The sequence below is a fragment of the Moschus berezovskii genome, chromosome 19 (assembly GCF_049115385.1).
Source record: "Moschus berezovskii isolate FMDL1 chromosome 19, NW_MosBer_1.0, whole genome shotgun sequence".
Classification (NCBI taxonomy): domain Eukaryota; kingdom Metazoa; phylum Chordata; class Mammalia; order Artiodactyla; family Moschidae; genus Moschus; species Moschus berezovskii.
The window spans coordinates 65,146,039-65,161,701 of NC_142478.1; the positions used below are offsets into that span (position 1 = coordinate 65,146,039).

The 15,663-nt window shown below is 41.6% G+C and overlaps 1 protein-coding gene across 2 annotated transcripts in view; it reads left to right on the forward strand.

Moving 5' to 3' along the window:
• The first annotated feature begins 1,134 nt into the window (after positions 1–1,134).
• HECTD4 (HECT domain E3 ubiquitin protein ligase 4) overlaps positions 1,135–15,663 on the forward strand; it is a 175,500-nt gene continuing 160,971 nt past the window's right edge. For both annotated transcript variants that reach the window (XM_088828234.1, XM_088828233.1), the window contains exon 1: positions 1,135–1,597. In XM_088828234.1, coding sequence (XP_088684360.1) covers positions 1,421–1,597 — 177 coding nt within the window. In that variant the 5' untranslated portion in view covers positions 1,135–1,420. The remainder of the gene's footprint in view (positions 1,598–15,663) is intronic.

Here is a 15,663-nt window from a genome sequence, read left to right on the forward strand (position 1 = left end):
CTGCTGCTGCGAAGTCGCTTCAGTCGTGTCCGATCCTGTGCGACCCCACAGACGGCAGCCCACCAGGCTCCCCCGTCCCTGGTATTCTCCAGGCAAGAACACTGGAGTGGGTTGCCTGCCCTTCAAATAGGTTCATCAGTACCATTTTTCTAGATTTCATATATATGGTTAACACACAATACTTGTTTTTCTGACTTACTTCACTGTGTGTAATAGGCTCTAGGTTCATCCACCTCATTAGAACTTACTCAAATGCATTCCTTTTTATGGGCTGAGTAATATTCCATTGCATATATGTACCACAACTTCTTTATCCATGTATGGATGGACATTTAGGCCTGTGCAGTTATTTTGGTGGACACATACATTCAAATCCTTTGATACCAAACAGTGCTTTTTTTTTTTAAGTATAAAAGCAATATAAAGATAATCTTACTTCAGCCATTCCAGGCTAGTCCTGCTCTGTGTGGCAATTCACATTAGCAATTTAGTACATAGTTTCCCACACATTTTTCTCTAAACACCTAGTTCTTTTAATAAAAGTGGGATGGCTGGCATATTTTTAAGGTGTATGTCAATCAGTGTTGAATAGTGATGGAATATAAGAATAATTTTAACTCCCTCTTGGAGCATTTATTAAGGGCCAGACACCAGACATTGTGACCGGTGCTTTATTTTCACGAGATTTTGAGGGCTTATTGGGTACAAGAATTTGTAGTGAATATGTAGCACCTACTGTGCGTTTCGACCAAGTATTTATGAACAAATGTGCAGCATCTACTGTGAGCCATGTTTTTGCATATATCTTATTTAAACGTGCAAGCAGCCCGTGAACTTCCATGTGTCTGCCCAGGTGCCCACGGTGGGACTCTGGCCAGAGAAAGAGGGGTGCACACATGAGCAGAGGGGAGGAGAGTAGAGGAAGGCTGCCCTCTTCTCCTGGAACAGTGCAGACGTACGGCGCCCTGGAAATGTAAAGGACGTGGGAGGTCACTCTGAGGGCAAGATGCAGAAAATGGCTAGGCGAAAGTCCAGCCAACCTGGCTGTCCCCGGGCCTTCGGTAGGTGGGCGGGGCCAGACGAGTGGGCGGGGCCAGTATTGTCCGCTCCGCGGGGCATGCCGGGAGCCCTGCCCCCAACATGGCGCCTCACTGACAGTTGGCTGCCGAGCGGCAGAGGCGGATCCTGTTCCTCAGGGCGGCGGCAGCTGCGGTGGCGGCGGGGCCGGGGTCTCCGGGGCCAGGGGTGGGAGGATGGCAGCTCGGACGTCCTAGGGCGGAGCTGCACGGGCGAGGCGGCGAGCGGGGCGCTGCAGGCGGGCGCGGCGGCTGCTGCCATGGACTGGTGAACTCGGCGGCTCCTGCTCGTATCTCGCCGAGCCGGGCGGCTGCTCCTCACAGCCAACCCCTCAGCCGGGGCCATGGGCTCGTCGGCGGCCGCGGCGGCTGCGGCGGCTGCGGCCGCGGACTCGGCGCAGTGGCTCTCGGTGAAGGAGGAGACCATCTTCCTGCACGACGGGCTGATCCGGGTCACCGACCTGGCCGAGCTGCCCAGCGAGATCCTCGGGGCCCCGGAGGCCGCCGACACCGACCTAGAGGTGAGCGAGGCTGCCCCCTGGCCTTCACCATCAGATTAGCCCACCCGGCCCGCACCCCTGGGGTCAGGCCTTCTTTCCGCTTCGCCCCGGACCCCGAGGGCCCCAGAGGGCTGCCCCGGCAGGTGTGTGTGTGTGTGTGGGCGCTGGGCAGGCAGGTGCGGGCCGCGCCGCTCGTCTGCAGACCACCCGGGGCCTCAGGCCCGCTGGGGATTTCATTTGTGGTTTCATTTTGAACATTCCGACTCCCAGCATTTTATTAGACCATCACCCGGCCCGGCCTTCACGCCCCAGAGGAGCCGCCGCCGCCTCCCGGGCCCTATCTCCCCTCCCCCACGGGCCCCTCGGACGCACTTCCAGGGCACACCCAGGCTGCTTAGCTTTGGGGTCTTTTTAATTTTAGCGCTTTACATCTCCCCCCGTGTTGTCATACCCCAGTGCTGTGTGTGTGTGTGTGCGTGCGTGTGTGTGTGTTGTTTATTTTTCTCGGGAGAAGGTAGTGACAGCTGCCAGTAGGTGATGGGCATTCCAGCAACTACTGTGTGTCGTGCCGGGGATTGGCACGGGGCCTTTGTCAGGGAAGCAAGCTGGCTGTGTGGACAGCGAAGGGGGATGCTGCGGCGGTCCTCAATGCGCTCTCCCCAAGAGTCGTGAACGTTTTAGGCCACAAGGCCTTTCTGTGATCGCGGGGGTCGGGGAGAAGCCCAGGCTTAGGAGCCGTGGCAGGTGCAGAAGCAAATCTCAGCAGTTGTGCCGCTGGGTTTGGGGACAGAAGGAAACCAAATATGCTGGGTGGATGGGAACTTTGCACCGACTTCACTAGGTTCCCGTGTTTGCCCCGGGGTGGGAGCTCCGGCAGGATCGGTTGATCCAGGCACTGCCCACCCCCCTCCACTTTGCGGGATGGCATTTTGACGTGTAGGAAGCATCCGGTGGCACGAAATTCTTATTGTCGCAAGGAGGACTCTCAGGGGTAGGGCGCAGAGAGGCTGGCCTGTCTGTTGGCTATAAACGGAATGCGAGGAATCTTTTTGTGTTTTGCGGTTTTGCAGGCACTTTGGCTTTCAACACAACGAACATTTATAGAAACGGATTAAACCCCATTACTGTGTGTTTCTGGAAAGGGTAATGACGGGATCCCGTTGGCGGAGACATTTGGATTTGTCTGAGATGGGAATACCGTCCTCTGTATTTTTGTGTCTGGATTCGAGGTTGAGGTTGCAGCATTTCCACTTGAACTCCTAATGACTTATTTTACAGTCTAACCAAAAAAAGGCATGTGCAAATTGATAGGGAATTCCTAACATGGAATTGGAGGTTTATCATGTCTCATTTGGGCCTTTTCTATAAAAAGCAAGGTGTGTCTGAGTGTCTTATCTGCTTGAAAGCTCAAGGGGCATTATGCTATGATGGTGGAATCTTTGGATTTAATTGGCTCTCTTGTAGGTGAAATGTGGAAAGCTCTTTGTTCCTCAAGACTAAGTTCACAGATCCAAAATTTTTATCTGTATATAGTTTATTTTTAGGGTTAAAAAGTGTAGGTTCCATTAAAAATACTTGAAGTTGGCTTTCCTAAGATGTTTACCATATAAATGTACTGAATATTTGTCAGGTATTTCCACAGAAGAATGATTTTAAAAGAAAGAACCTCTCTGACCTGTAAGTTTTTTTTTAAACTCTTAAACATTTTTTTTGTTGTCTGACCTCTCAGAAACCAATATGTTTATGGGTGATAAACACTTCTGACTATAGTCAGAACTTTTTTCATTTCTTTCCATATGTGATACAGGCAACATAGTATCAGGAGAAGCAGCTAAGAATGTTTTGTTAGATTTGTGTTTTTTGTGGGTGTATTCACATTTATTTATTTAATAATAATAATGTTGATTAAGTATGTCATATGTGTCAGGCATTTATTAAATTCTCAAAGGGATCTTGGTTTTTTAAAAAAAGGATCCTGGTAGCTAAATATTGTTACCTGTTTTAACAGTTGTAAATATTGTATCCGTGTAAGATGAGGCAAGTAAACTGCAGAGCAGGTATGCAATTTGCTCAGGATCACATAACTGGAGAAGAGAGCCTGACATTAACTCAGCTCTATTTGGTCTCAAACATACCTGCTACTAATCATGTGTGTATGATGCTCATGTTTGTAATTATTTTAAATTCAATAACTGGTTAAAGATAGGGTAATAAACAGATATCTTTACTTCCTTTCTAGTGACTTATTCTTTGTATTTTTGAGGAAGATTAGAGGTTCATTAACTTTTTAAAAACTAACTTTTGGAGACTTCCCTGGCAGTCAGTGGCCAGAGCTCTGCGCTCCTAATGTAGGGAACCCAGGTTCAATCCTTGGTCAGAGAACTAGCTCCCACATGCCTCAACTAAGACATGAAGCAGCTAGGTAAACAAAAAAAACCAAACACCTAACTTTTGAAATGCCGCCACCCCTATGTAGTATATTCTTCCAGGCCACACTTTCTAGTGGACACCTGGGTAAAAATGAACAATTTTTACAGGATTTTATAGTTATATAGAATCTTTCAATTTGGGATTAGAAAGATGAGACTCAAACTGAGTTAAGTGATTTATGATTGGCAACATTCTTAAGACTGCACTAGCTGTAACAGACTCTCAGAATTTTAGGAGGAACCTTAGAGATATTTGTTTCTCTCATTTTATTATTAAAAAAATTTTTTTAAACCAATCTCAATTTTTCTAATTTATTTTTTCCTTTTTTATTTTTTTCTGTTTATTTATTAAATTTATTTTTAATTGATGGATAATTGCTTTACAGAATTTTGTTATTTTCTGTCAAACATCAACCTCATTTTTTTAAAATGTTATTTATTTTGGACATACCGTGTGGCTTGTGGGATCCTAGTTCTCTGACCAGGGATTGAACCAAGGCCCTCAGCAGTGAGAGCACAGAGCCCTAACCATTGCACAGGCAGGGAATTTCCTTCCCCTCATTTTAGAGAGAAGTTATCTGAGATAAGGAAAGGTTTTGTCTGGGAGCAGGCTAGTCCCTGATGCCGGGAAAGATTGAGGGCAGAAGGAGAAGAGGGCATCAGAGGATGAGATGGCTGGATGGCATCACAGATGCAATGGACATGAACTTGGGCAAACTTTGGGAGATGGTGAGGGACAGGGAGGTCTGGCGTGCTGCAGTCCAGGGGGTCGTGAAGATTTGGATACTACTGGGTGACTGAACAACAACAACATAGCTAGTTATGGCAGGGCAAATGACTAAATGCTGGCTTTCCTGTCTTTAAATTCCAGTGTTCTTTTCATCTGTAAGTGTAGCTTAAAGTTAAATGTCAATCTGAAAAAAGAACCAATCCTGAAAAGTAGATCAGCATTAACTTAGCATTTCAATTTAAGCAGTAGCAGGTCATTTGAATTAAAAAAATTTTCTTCCCTGTGAATTCTAAACAGAAGGTTTTTTTTTAATTTGTTTATTTTTCAGTATATAGTGTTTAATCAACAAATTCATTCAAGTGTTTGTGGAATTCAGAGGTGAGCTGAGCTTACTGTTGTGAGGTGAGCATAGCAGCCGGTAGATAAAATCCTTGTTCTTAAAAAAGCTTTTATTTTAGTGGGGGATATAGACAGTAACAAATACTGTTAAACGTAGGACGTGTATACATTATGTCCAATGATAAGTGCTATGGAGAGAAGTGTAGCTGGGTAAAAGGGTTGGAGGGTAATGGGGATGGGGGAGGGCTCTATTTTATATACAGTGGGCAAGAGAGGAAAGCCTGGGATGGCATTTGAGACCTGAAAGAAGTGAGTGTCAGTTTAGTTCAGCTGTTCAGTTGTGTCCGACTCTTTGCAGCCCCATGGACTGCAGCACGGCAAGCTTCCCTCTCTATCACCAACTCCCGGAGCTTGCTCAAATTCGTGTCCATTGAGTCGGTGATTCCATCCAATCACTTCATCCTCTGTCATCCCCTTCTTCTCCTGCCCTCAATCTTTCCCAGCATCAGGGTCTTTTCTAAGAAGTCAGTTCTTCACATCAGGTGGCCAAAGTATTGGAGCTTCAGCTTCAGCATCAGTCCTTCCAGTAAGTATTCATGGTTGATTTCCTTTAGGATTGACTGGTTTGATCTTGCTGTCCAAGGGACTCTCAAGAGTCTTCCCCAACACCACAGCTCAAAAGTATCAATTCTTCGGAGCTTAGTTTTCTTTATGGTCCAACTCTCAACATCCATTCTTGACTACTGGAAAAACCATAGCTTTGACTGGATGGACCTTTGTCAGCAAAGTAATGTCTCTGCTTTTTAATATGCTGTCTAGGTTGGTCATAGATTTTCTTCCAAGGAGCAAGTGTCTTTTAATTTCATGGCTGCAGTCACCATCCGCAGTGATTTTGGTGCCCAAGGTAATAAAGTCTATCACAGTTTCCATTGTTTGCCCACTATTTACATGAAGCGATGGGACCAGATGCCATGAATCTTCGTTTTTTAAATGTTGAGTTTAAAGCCAGCTTTTTCACTGTCCTCTTTCACTTTCATCAAGAGGCTCTTTAGTTCCTCTTCACTTTCTGCCATAAGGGTGGTGTCATCTGCATATCTGAGGTTATTGATATTTCTCCTGGCAGTCTTGATTCCAGCTTGTGCTTCATCCGGCCCAGCATTTCACATGATGTACTTTGCATATAAGTTAAATAAACAGGGTGACAATATACAGTCATGATGTACTCCTTTCCCAGTTTGAAACCAGACTGTTCCACGTCCGGTTCTAACTGTTGCTTCTCGACCTGCATACAAATTTCTGAGGAGGCCAGTAAGGTGGTCTGGTATTCCCATCTCTTGAAGAATTTTCTGCAGTTTGTTGTGATCCACACAGTCAAAGGCTTTGGCATAGTGAGAGTGTACCGTATAGCTAGTAGAGGAAGCATATCCCAGACAGAGAACATCAAGAGCCAAGTCACTGAGAGGGAAGCAGCCTTAGCATCCTTAGTGTGGATCTCTGAGCCCAGAAAACAAAGGGGGAGAGGAGAATGAATGATTGGATGGAGGTGGGGGCTGAAAATCAAGTAGGGCCTGGTAGATAGGAACTTTGAATCTACTCTGAGTGAATTAAAGATGCAGAGTGAAGCTCTTTCTTGGCCTTTGAAATAGCTGTTGTTGTTTAGTCACTAAGTCTTGTCCTACCCTTCTGGGACTCCAAGGACTATAGCCCGCCAGGCTCGTCTGTCCATGGGATTTCCCAGGCAAGAATACTGGACTGGGGTGCCATTCCCTAATCCAGGTGATCTTCCCAACCCAGGTATCAAACCCACGTCTCCTTGGCAGGTGAATTCTTTACCACTGAGCCACCAGGGAAGCCCCTTAAAATAGCCACCTGTATTTCATTTTATGTTGTTGGCAAAAAGTGAAAGCATGCAGGAAGTTATTTTTTAAGTGTTGAATTAAATATAAATTTAAGAGAAATAAAAAAGCAGTAGCTCAAAAATGACAACTCAAATATTATTGAACTCAAAATATTTTGCATTACATTTCATAGTACATTAGTCCTTCTAAATGAAAGTGAATTTACAAGGAAAAAGCATCAGTTCTGATTCTTTTCGACTCCATGGTCTGTAGCCTACCAGGCTCCTCCATTCATGGAATTCTCCAGACAAGAGTACTGGAGGGGGTTGGCATTTCCTTCTCCAGGGGATCTTCCCAACCCAGGGATCGAACCCGGGTCTCAGTTTCTTTGTGGGAGTTCCAAAAGATTTCAGCTTCCTGTCACATTTTACAAGCGGCATACATATGGGTGTTGGTAGAGATACTCACTGACTTGCTCAAGGTAGCCAAGATATTTTTTACTCCGTAGTTTAGATTAATTTTGAACCCAAGCAATTTGGTTAGTGTTTCTCATTTTTCATTGTGTTTATTTATTAGGACCCCTTTCTTCATCGCCTCCCTCCTCCCAAACCCCAGCACTATTCAAAGATTTCAACATGTATGTTCAGGGCAGCTTTATTTGTGATTGCCAAAAACTGGAAATAATAAAAACATCCATCAACAAGTGAATGGGTAAGCAGATGTGGTACACCCATATAATGGAATACTACTCAGCAATAAAAATGAATGAGCTGTTGATACTGACAACATGGATTTATGCTGAGTGGAAGAGCCCGGTCTTACAAGAGTGCACATTCTAGGAAATGTAAACTAATCTGTAGTTACAGAAAGCACATCAGTGGTTGCCTGGGGATGGAGACAAGCAGGAAGGGTTGGGAGAAAGGATTACAAAGGTCTATGAGGAAATTTTTTGGGCTGATAGTAATGTTCCCTATTTTGATGGTGGTGAATTCATGTTGTATGTGTACATATGTCAAAACTCTTCAAATTGTACACTTTAAACTTGTGTAGTTTATTATATGCCAATTGTACTTCAATACAACAAAACCCATGGAAGCCCAGAATACTTTATTGATATTATTTAGGAAGTGAAAAAGACTAAATAGCTCTTTGGTTTGGTTTTGTCTTGTCATATAAGGGAAGGAACATTTTGGGCTTGGAGGTAGTCAGCTGAAATAGACAAGGCTTTGAATACTTATATTCAGTTCAGTTCAGTTCAGTCACCCTCTGCGACCCCATGAATCACAGCACGCCAGGCCTTCCTGTCCGTCACAACTCCCGGAGTTCACTCAAACTCATGTCCATAGAGTCGGTGATGCCATCCAGCCATCTCATTCTCTGTCGTCCCCTTCTCCTCCTGCCCCCAACCTTTCCCAGCATCAGAGTGTATTACACTCAAGTAAAAGCTTTGAGATGATATTTAAATTCATAAATGTTGATCTGTTCTCCTAGGAGGATACTGCCACCTGTTTATCCTTTGGTCAGAAACCTTTGGAAAGTGTTTATGTACTTTTAGAGAAATTCAAATTCTAGATTTGGAAGAGTTAATGAGTAAATGAATAAGCTACCTTTGTTTACCAGGAGAATTAATTATCAGGTATTTAATGAGCACTGGAATAAGAGTCACTGAATTTTGGTACAGTTCTTTCAGTTCGGCAAATGGCTCAGAAGTTCTCAGGTGAAAGAATAATATAAAAAGGAATGTTTACACGTGTATAACTGAGTCACTTAGCGGTGCAGCAGAAATTAGCACAACATTGTAAATCAGCTATACTTGAATTAAAACATTCTCAGGCATGGCTGGCTAGCTACAAAGTTAGGATGAAGTACCTGAAGACCTTGGGAGATAGTATTGCCTGGAGGTTAAAATCAGATTCAGAGAGCCAGACTGGGATTGAAATTCTAGCTCTGCACTGTTAGCTGTGTGACCTTGGGCAAGTTCAGTTACCTTTACTAATCCCTCATTTCTTCCACTGCAACATCTCTGCCATCATTGTCACCACCTCTACCACCAGGAGGACAGCAGTGTCAGCATATTGCCTGCCAGGCTATGTGCTAAGCACTTCCCACCCATTATCTCATTTAATCCTCAGTGAGACTTTATGAGGTTGGTATTATTGTTATTTATTTTACAAATAAGGAAGCAGTGGCACAGAAATGAAGTCACTTGAGGAAGGTCATACAGTTACTAGTAATGCTGAGGCTGAAATAGATCTGTCTGATTCCAGCCCAGGGTCGAGGCTTGAAAACCATTGTTAGACTGCCTAGTCATCTGTACTAGGGAGATAATAATAGGGTTAATGTAAGGATTAAATAAGGATGGATGTGATTATGTACTTACATTCTCTTTGGAAGGTGCTATGTTGCTGAAGTTATTTTATGTATATTGAGTTAACTGCCTATTGTATATGAAAGCAAAACTATCCCATCAACATTTTTTTTTTTCTAGTAGTGAAGAGTGGGTATAGTGCTTTTTTGGTGTGGTTATGATCCCTTTGGAATATTGTTCCTTCCCAGTTTGTTTGGAATCTGGCTGGCAGATGAGATAATAGTCTTCATTCAGTTTTCCTCCAATTGTATGCCCAGGCTTTTGCTAAATAAATCAGTTCTGATTATTATCTGTCTTCTTGGCTTCCATATTGGCTATCACAAAATACCACCAGGGCTACTGGGTGAATTGTCATGCACCTGTTCTTTCTTAAGTCTGGTAAGGTGCCTGTGGTGATCACTATGCAAGGACTGTCAGTTCCTGCAAATGCCCCATGCTCTCTCTCCCCTCTGTCCCCTTTTCTGGATTGTTTTTACAATGGTGGTGGTGGGGTAAACACAAGGAGTGTAGTCTGCTTTGCAAGATGTTTAGTCATTGGTTGTAGACAAATGTAAATAACAGCAGGTGATCAACTATGGGACAAATGCATAATTACTTCGAAAGGAGAGAAACCTGCAGAATTTGTATGACTATTACTTTGATCCTGCGTTTTTAACATTTTTATGTGTTCATTATATTTTTAAAAACCAACACATAAATACATTCTTATAAAAAATGCAGGGGAAACTGAAGTTCCTTTTGACTACCATCACTAATCCTGTCTTCACCTACTCCCCAGCTCAGTTAAGACAATGATAATTTTTTTATATACTTTTCAAGACCATTGTTGAATGTGTATGTTTGTGTGTTTGTGTATACATGACACTTTTTATTATTTTTCTTTTTTGCATGAAAGATTTGATGCTAGACATATCTTTGTATAACTCACTTCTTAAAAAAAAAAAAAACTCAAGCAAACATTATCCTCAATGGTGAAAAACTGAAAGCATTTCCCCTAAAGTCAGGAACAAGACAAGGGTGCCCTCTCTCACCACTACTATTCAACATAGTACTGGAAGTTTTGGCTACAGCAATCAGAGCAGAAAAAGACATAAAAGGAATACAAATTGGAAAAGAAGAAGTAAAACTTTCACTGTTCACTGATGACATGATCCTCTACACAGAAAACCCTAAAGACTCTACCAGAAAACTACTAGAGGTAATCAATGAATACAGTAAAGTTGCAGGATATAAAATCAACACAGAGAAGTCACTTGCATTCCTATACACTAATAATGAGAAAATAGAGAAATTAGGGAAACTATTCCATTCACTGTTGCAACGAAAAGAATTAAATACTTAGGAATATATCTACCTAAGGAAACAAAAGACTTGTACACAGAAAACTATAAAACACTAGTGAAAGTAATCAAAGAGGACACTAATAGATGGAGAAATATACTGTGTTCGTGGATTGGAAGAATAAATATTGTAAAAATGAGTATACTACCCAAAGTAATTTATACATTCAATGCAATCCCTATCAAGCTACCAACGATATTTTTCACAGAACTAGAACAAATAATCTCACAGTTTGTATGGAAATACAAAAAACCACGAATAGCCAAAGCAATCTTGAGGAAGAAAAATGGAACTGGGGGAATCAACCTGCCGGACTTCAGGCTCTACTACAAAGCCACAGTCATCAAGACAGTATGGTACTGGCATAAAGACAGAAATATAGATCAATGGAACAAAATAGAAAGCCCAGAGATAAATCCACACATCTATGGACACCTTATCTTTGACAAAGGAGGCAAGAATATAAAATGGAGAAAAGACAGTCTCTTTAACAAGTGGTGCTGGGAAAACTGGTCAGCCACTTGTAAAAGAATGAAACTAGAACACTTCCTAACACCATACACCAAAATAAACTCAAAATGGATTAGAGAGCTAAATGTAAGACCAGAAACTATAAAACTCTTAGAGGAGAACGTAGGCAAAACTCTCTGACATAAATCACAGCAGGATCCTCCAAGACCCACCTCCCAGAATATTGGAAATAAAAGCAAAAATAAACAAATGGGACCTAATTAAAATCAAAAGCTTCTGCATAGCAAAGGAAACTATAAGCAAGGTGAAAAGACAGCCTTCAGAATGGGAGAAAATAATAGCAAATGAAGCAACTGATAAAGGATTAATCTCCAAAATATACAAGCAGCTCTTGCAGCTCAATTCCAGAAAAATAAATGACCCAATCAAAAAATGGGCCAAAGAACTAAACAGACATTTCTCCAAAGAAGACATAAAGATGGCTAACAAACACACGAAAAAATGCTCAACATCCCTCATAGATACCATTTCACACCAGTCAGAATGGCTGCTATCCAAAAGTCTACATGCAATAAATGCTGGAGAGGGTGTGGAGAGAAGGGAACCCTCTTACACTGTTGGTGGGAATGCAAACTAGTACAGCCACTTTGGAGAACAGTGTGGAGATTCCTCAAAAAACTGGAAATAGAACTTTGATATGACCCAGCAGTCCCACTGCTGGGCATACACCCCGAGGAAACCAGAATTGAAAGAGACACGTGTACCCCAATGTTCATCACAGCACTGTTTATAATAGCCAGGACATGGAAGCAACCTAGATGTCCATCTGCAGACGAATGGATAAGAAAGCTTTGGTACATATACACAATGGAGTATTACTCAGCCATTAAAAAGAATGCATTTGAACCAGTTCTAATGAGGTGGATGAAACTAGAACCTATTATACAGAGTGAAGTAAGCCAGAAAGAAAAACACCAATACAATATACTAACACATATATATAGAATTTAGAAAGATGCAAATGATAACCCTGTATACGAGACAGCAAAAGAGACACAGATGTATAGATCAGTCTTTGGGACTCTGTGAGAGAGGGTGAGGGTGGGATGGTTTGGGAGAATGGCATTGAAACATGTATATTATCATATGTGAAACGAATCGCCAGTTCAGGGTCAATGCATGTTACAGGATGCTCGGGGCTGGTATGCGGTGATGACCCAGAGGGAGGATAAGGGTAGGAGGGAAATGGGAGGGGGGTTCGGGAGGGAGAACTCATGTAGACCCGGGGCGGATTTATGTCAGTGTATGGCAAAACCAACCAATATAATATTGTAAAATAATTAGCCTCCAATAAAAAAAAAACCCTCAATGTTTTGGTTTTCTCTGTCTCCATATATATAAATCTACCACATTTTTTTAAGTGCAGCACAAGACTCCAGAAATACCATAGTTTTATTTAGCAGTTCCCCTGTTGATGGGTGTGTTAGTTTCCTGTTGCTATGCTAACACGTTATGACAAACTTAGTGGCTTAAAACAATGCAAACTTACCTATTACATTTCTAGAGATCAGAAGTCCTAAATGAGTCACCTTGAGTTAAAGTCAGGTGTTGACAGATCTGCTTCCTTTTAGAGGTTCTAGGGGAGGATGCATTCCCTGGCCTTTTTCACTGTTTCTAGTGGGCACCTGTATTCCTTGGCTTGTGGCTTCTTCCTCAAAACTTGAAAGTACATCACCCTCGTCTCTGATCTGTTATCCTACCTTCTGCTCTGACTGACTCCTTCCCTTTGACAAGGACCCTTGTGATTACATTTAGAGCCCATCCAGATAATCCAGAGTAATTTCCCCATCTTATAGTCCTTAATTTAATCCCATCTGCAAAGTCCCTTTTGCCCTCTAAGGTCACATTCACCGGTTTGAGGGATTAGGGTATGGACATCTTGAGGGGGGTTCATTATTTGGCTTCCCACAATGAGTATTTTTTGTTTGTTTGAATTCAGTTTTTCTCTCTTTAAAACAGTCCTTCAGGGACTTCCCTGGTGGTCCAGTGGCTAAAACTCTACACTCCCAATTTAGGGTATCTGGGTTCAGTCCCTGATCAGGGAACTAAATCCCATATGCTGATCCTGAGTGCTGCAACTGAGACCTGGTGCAGCCAAATAAATATTTAAACAAACATACAGAAATGATCCTTCAGTGGACATCCTTGTATGCCTGTTTGTGCATATATGGGAGTATTTCTCTAGAGTAGTTTCTGAGAAATAGAATTGCTGAGTCACAGGTGACCATTTTAAATTAGAATAGATACTGCCAAGTTGCTCTCCAGAGTGGCTATCCCAGTTCATGCACCCAAAGAACAGGGCTTCTGATAGGCCTCTTTTCCTCACACCCTCGTAGAACGTATGGATTTACTTAAATTTATCATTTGCTTAAGCCAGTGGCTTTTGCTCCCAAAAATGAGTCCAATAGATGTAACTGGGTACCTGCACATGCGTGCCAAATCCTAGTCAGCTGAAAGAAGCCAGAGTTTTCTGTGAGGTTGCCTAGCTGTTATCACTTCACTTCAGAGAACTTCTCTGGTGGCTTGATTGCCTTCACCTCCTGGCATGTACTCATGTTAGTCAGTAATCCAGTGAATACAGACTATGTCCATATATAGGCAGGCGAGAGCAACAGCTGTGTATTCTGATGGTCTGGGGATGCTGCCAGAGGCCAGCAGAGCCAGGGAGCTGCCCACCCTGGGAGGAGATGAGTTCAGCGTGCCCCCAGTGAGTTCAGCGTGCAGGCAGACTGTCTGGACTCAGATTGTCTTAAATTTTTCTCTCGTACATGCCAATATAAGGAGTAATTCTCTGTTTTTTAACCTATATGGAAAATAATTGACAGTAAGTTCATTATATTTTTATGTTATCAAAACTTTTTTGATTATAAAGAAGTAATACATGGATGTCATAGAAATTGGAGGGAGTTCTAAAGGTATAAGAGAGAAAAGAAATATCCTTTGATTGCTTAGAGGGAGTTCTAAAGGTATAAGAGAGAGAAGAAATATCCTTTGATTGCACTATCCAGAAATAGTCATATTAACTCACTTTTTAGTATCTTCTTAAATTCACATTTATATATATTATTGTAAATCCAAAAGATTTTTAATGTTTGGAGTCTAATTTTCTTTTCTTTTTTTTTTGAGTGTTATCAATAAAATTTGGTAAATTGCTAATTTGTGGTAACTTAAAAGTATGTTTCAATCAACTATACTTCAATAAAAAATAAAATTAAAAAAGGAAAAGCAGCAAAAACAACAAAGTGTGTTTCTGCAACCCATTGTTATTAGCCGTTATATTTGAAGGAGATTTTTAATTAATATAGTGCTATATGATTCCTCTCCCAGTAATGTTGAATATTTGTGTGGAGCTTTGAGTTTATGAAGTGCTATTAAGCACTATTGTAGAATAATTAATTAATGTTCCATGATGGGACACTTTCAAGTGGACATACTTGAATCCCTGGTGTTTCTACTGAAACCTGCAGTTGACTGAATTATTAGGTCAGAGCACAGTGTGTAGCGATTTTAGATTAACAATAAAGAGATATGGTATTTGCAGACTATTTTATGCAAATTGTAGGTTTAGCAACCCTAATAACTACAGATTCATGGTTCAGGTAGTGGTTTTATACCAACAAAATATCAATATGAACTTTAAACTTATATTTGTAATGGACCTTTTCTGGGTTTTCTATATTTTCTTTGAGCTCTGTAGTTTGCATGACTGATTTCAAATGAACAAAGTCTAATATAAAAGACTGTTTATAGGACAGATTAGAAAATCTGGACTTCTATCTTCAGAAATATTTGCTTTTCTTACTTGTGAGATAAAATCATTAAGAATGTTAAAGGAGAATCTGTGTTAGCATATTTTTATCAAAACAATGGCCTCTAATAGAATAATTACCTTCTTTAGTTCTTGATATGAATTCTTTCCTGATTATCCAGTTGTGGTGTGGCTGAAAGACAACTACTGGTTTATGTAATCTGAAAAGGAGCAAAATGTGTGGTAGAAAGGTAAATATACATTTGGGGAACTTTGAAGAGAGTTTTTTTTTTTAGGTGAGCTTATAATAAAAGCTTGTTTTCCCTCAGGGGGAAGGGATTCTGAACCTGAATAGAATTCAGTGGGGGAGGTGGGGAGTCCCGTGAACTTGTATGGGGAAAATTATATCTTTATTTACTCATACCTTTAGCTAGAACTCAGCATTTCCTTCTTTTTTAAATTTAATTTTTAATTGGAGGATAATTGCTCTACAATGTTGTGTTGGTTTTGGCCGTACAACAACGTGAACCAATCATAACTAGAACTATATATATACACATATATATACATATATCCCCTTCCTCTGAAGCCTCCCTCCCACCCATTTCCCCAGCATTTCCTTCGGTTATGAATGGAGTCAACAAACCCTAGTATTGGCAGTACCTGTGAACTTGTAACCAGTTGTTGTTTAGTCACTCAGTCGTGTCCAACTCTGTGACCCCGCCAGGCTTCTCTGTCCATGGAATTCTCCAGGCAAGAATAC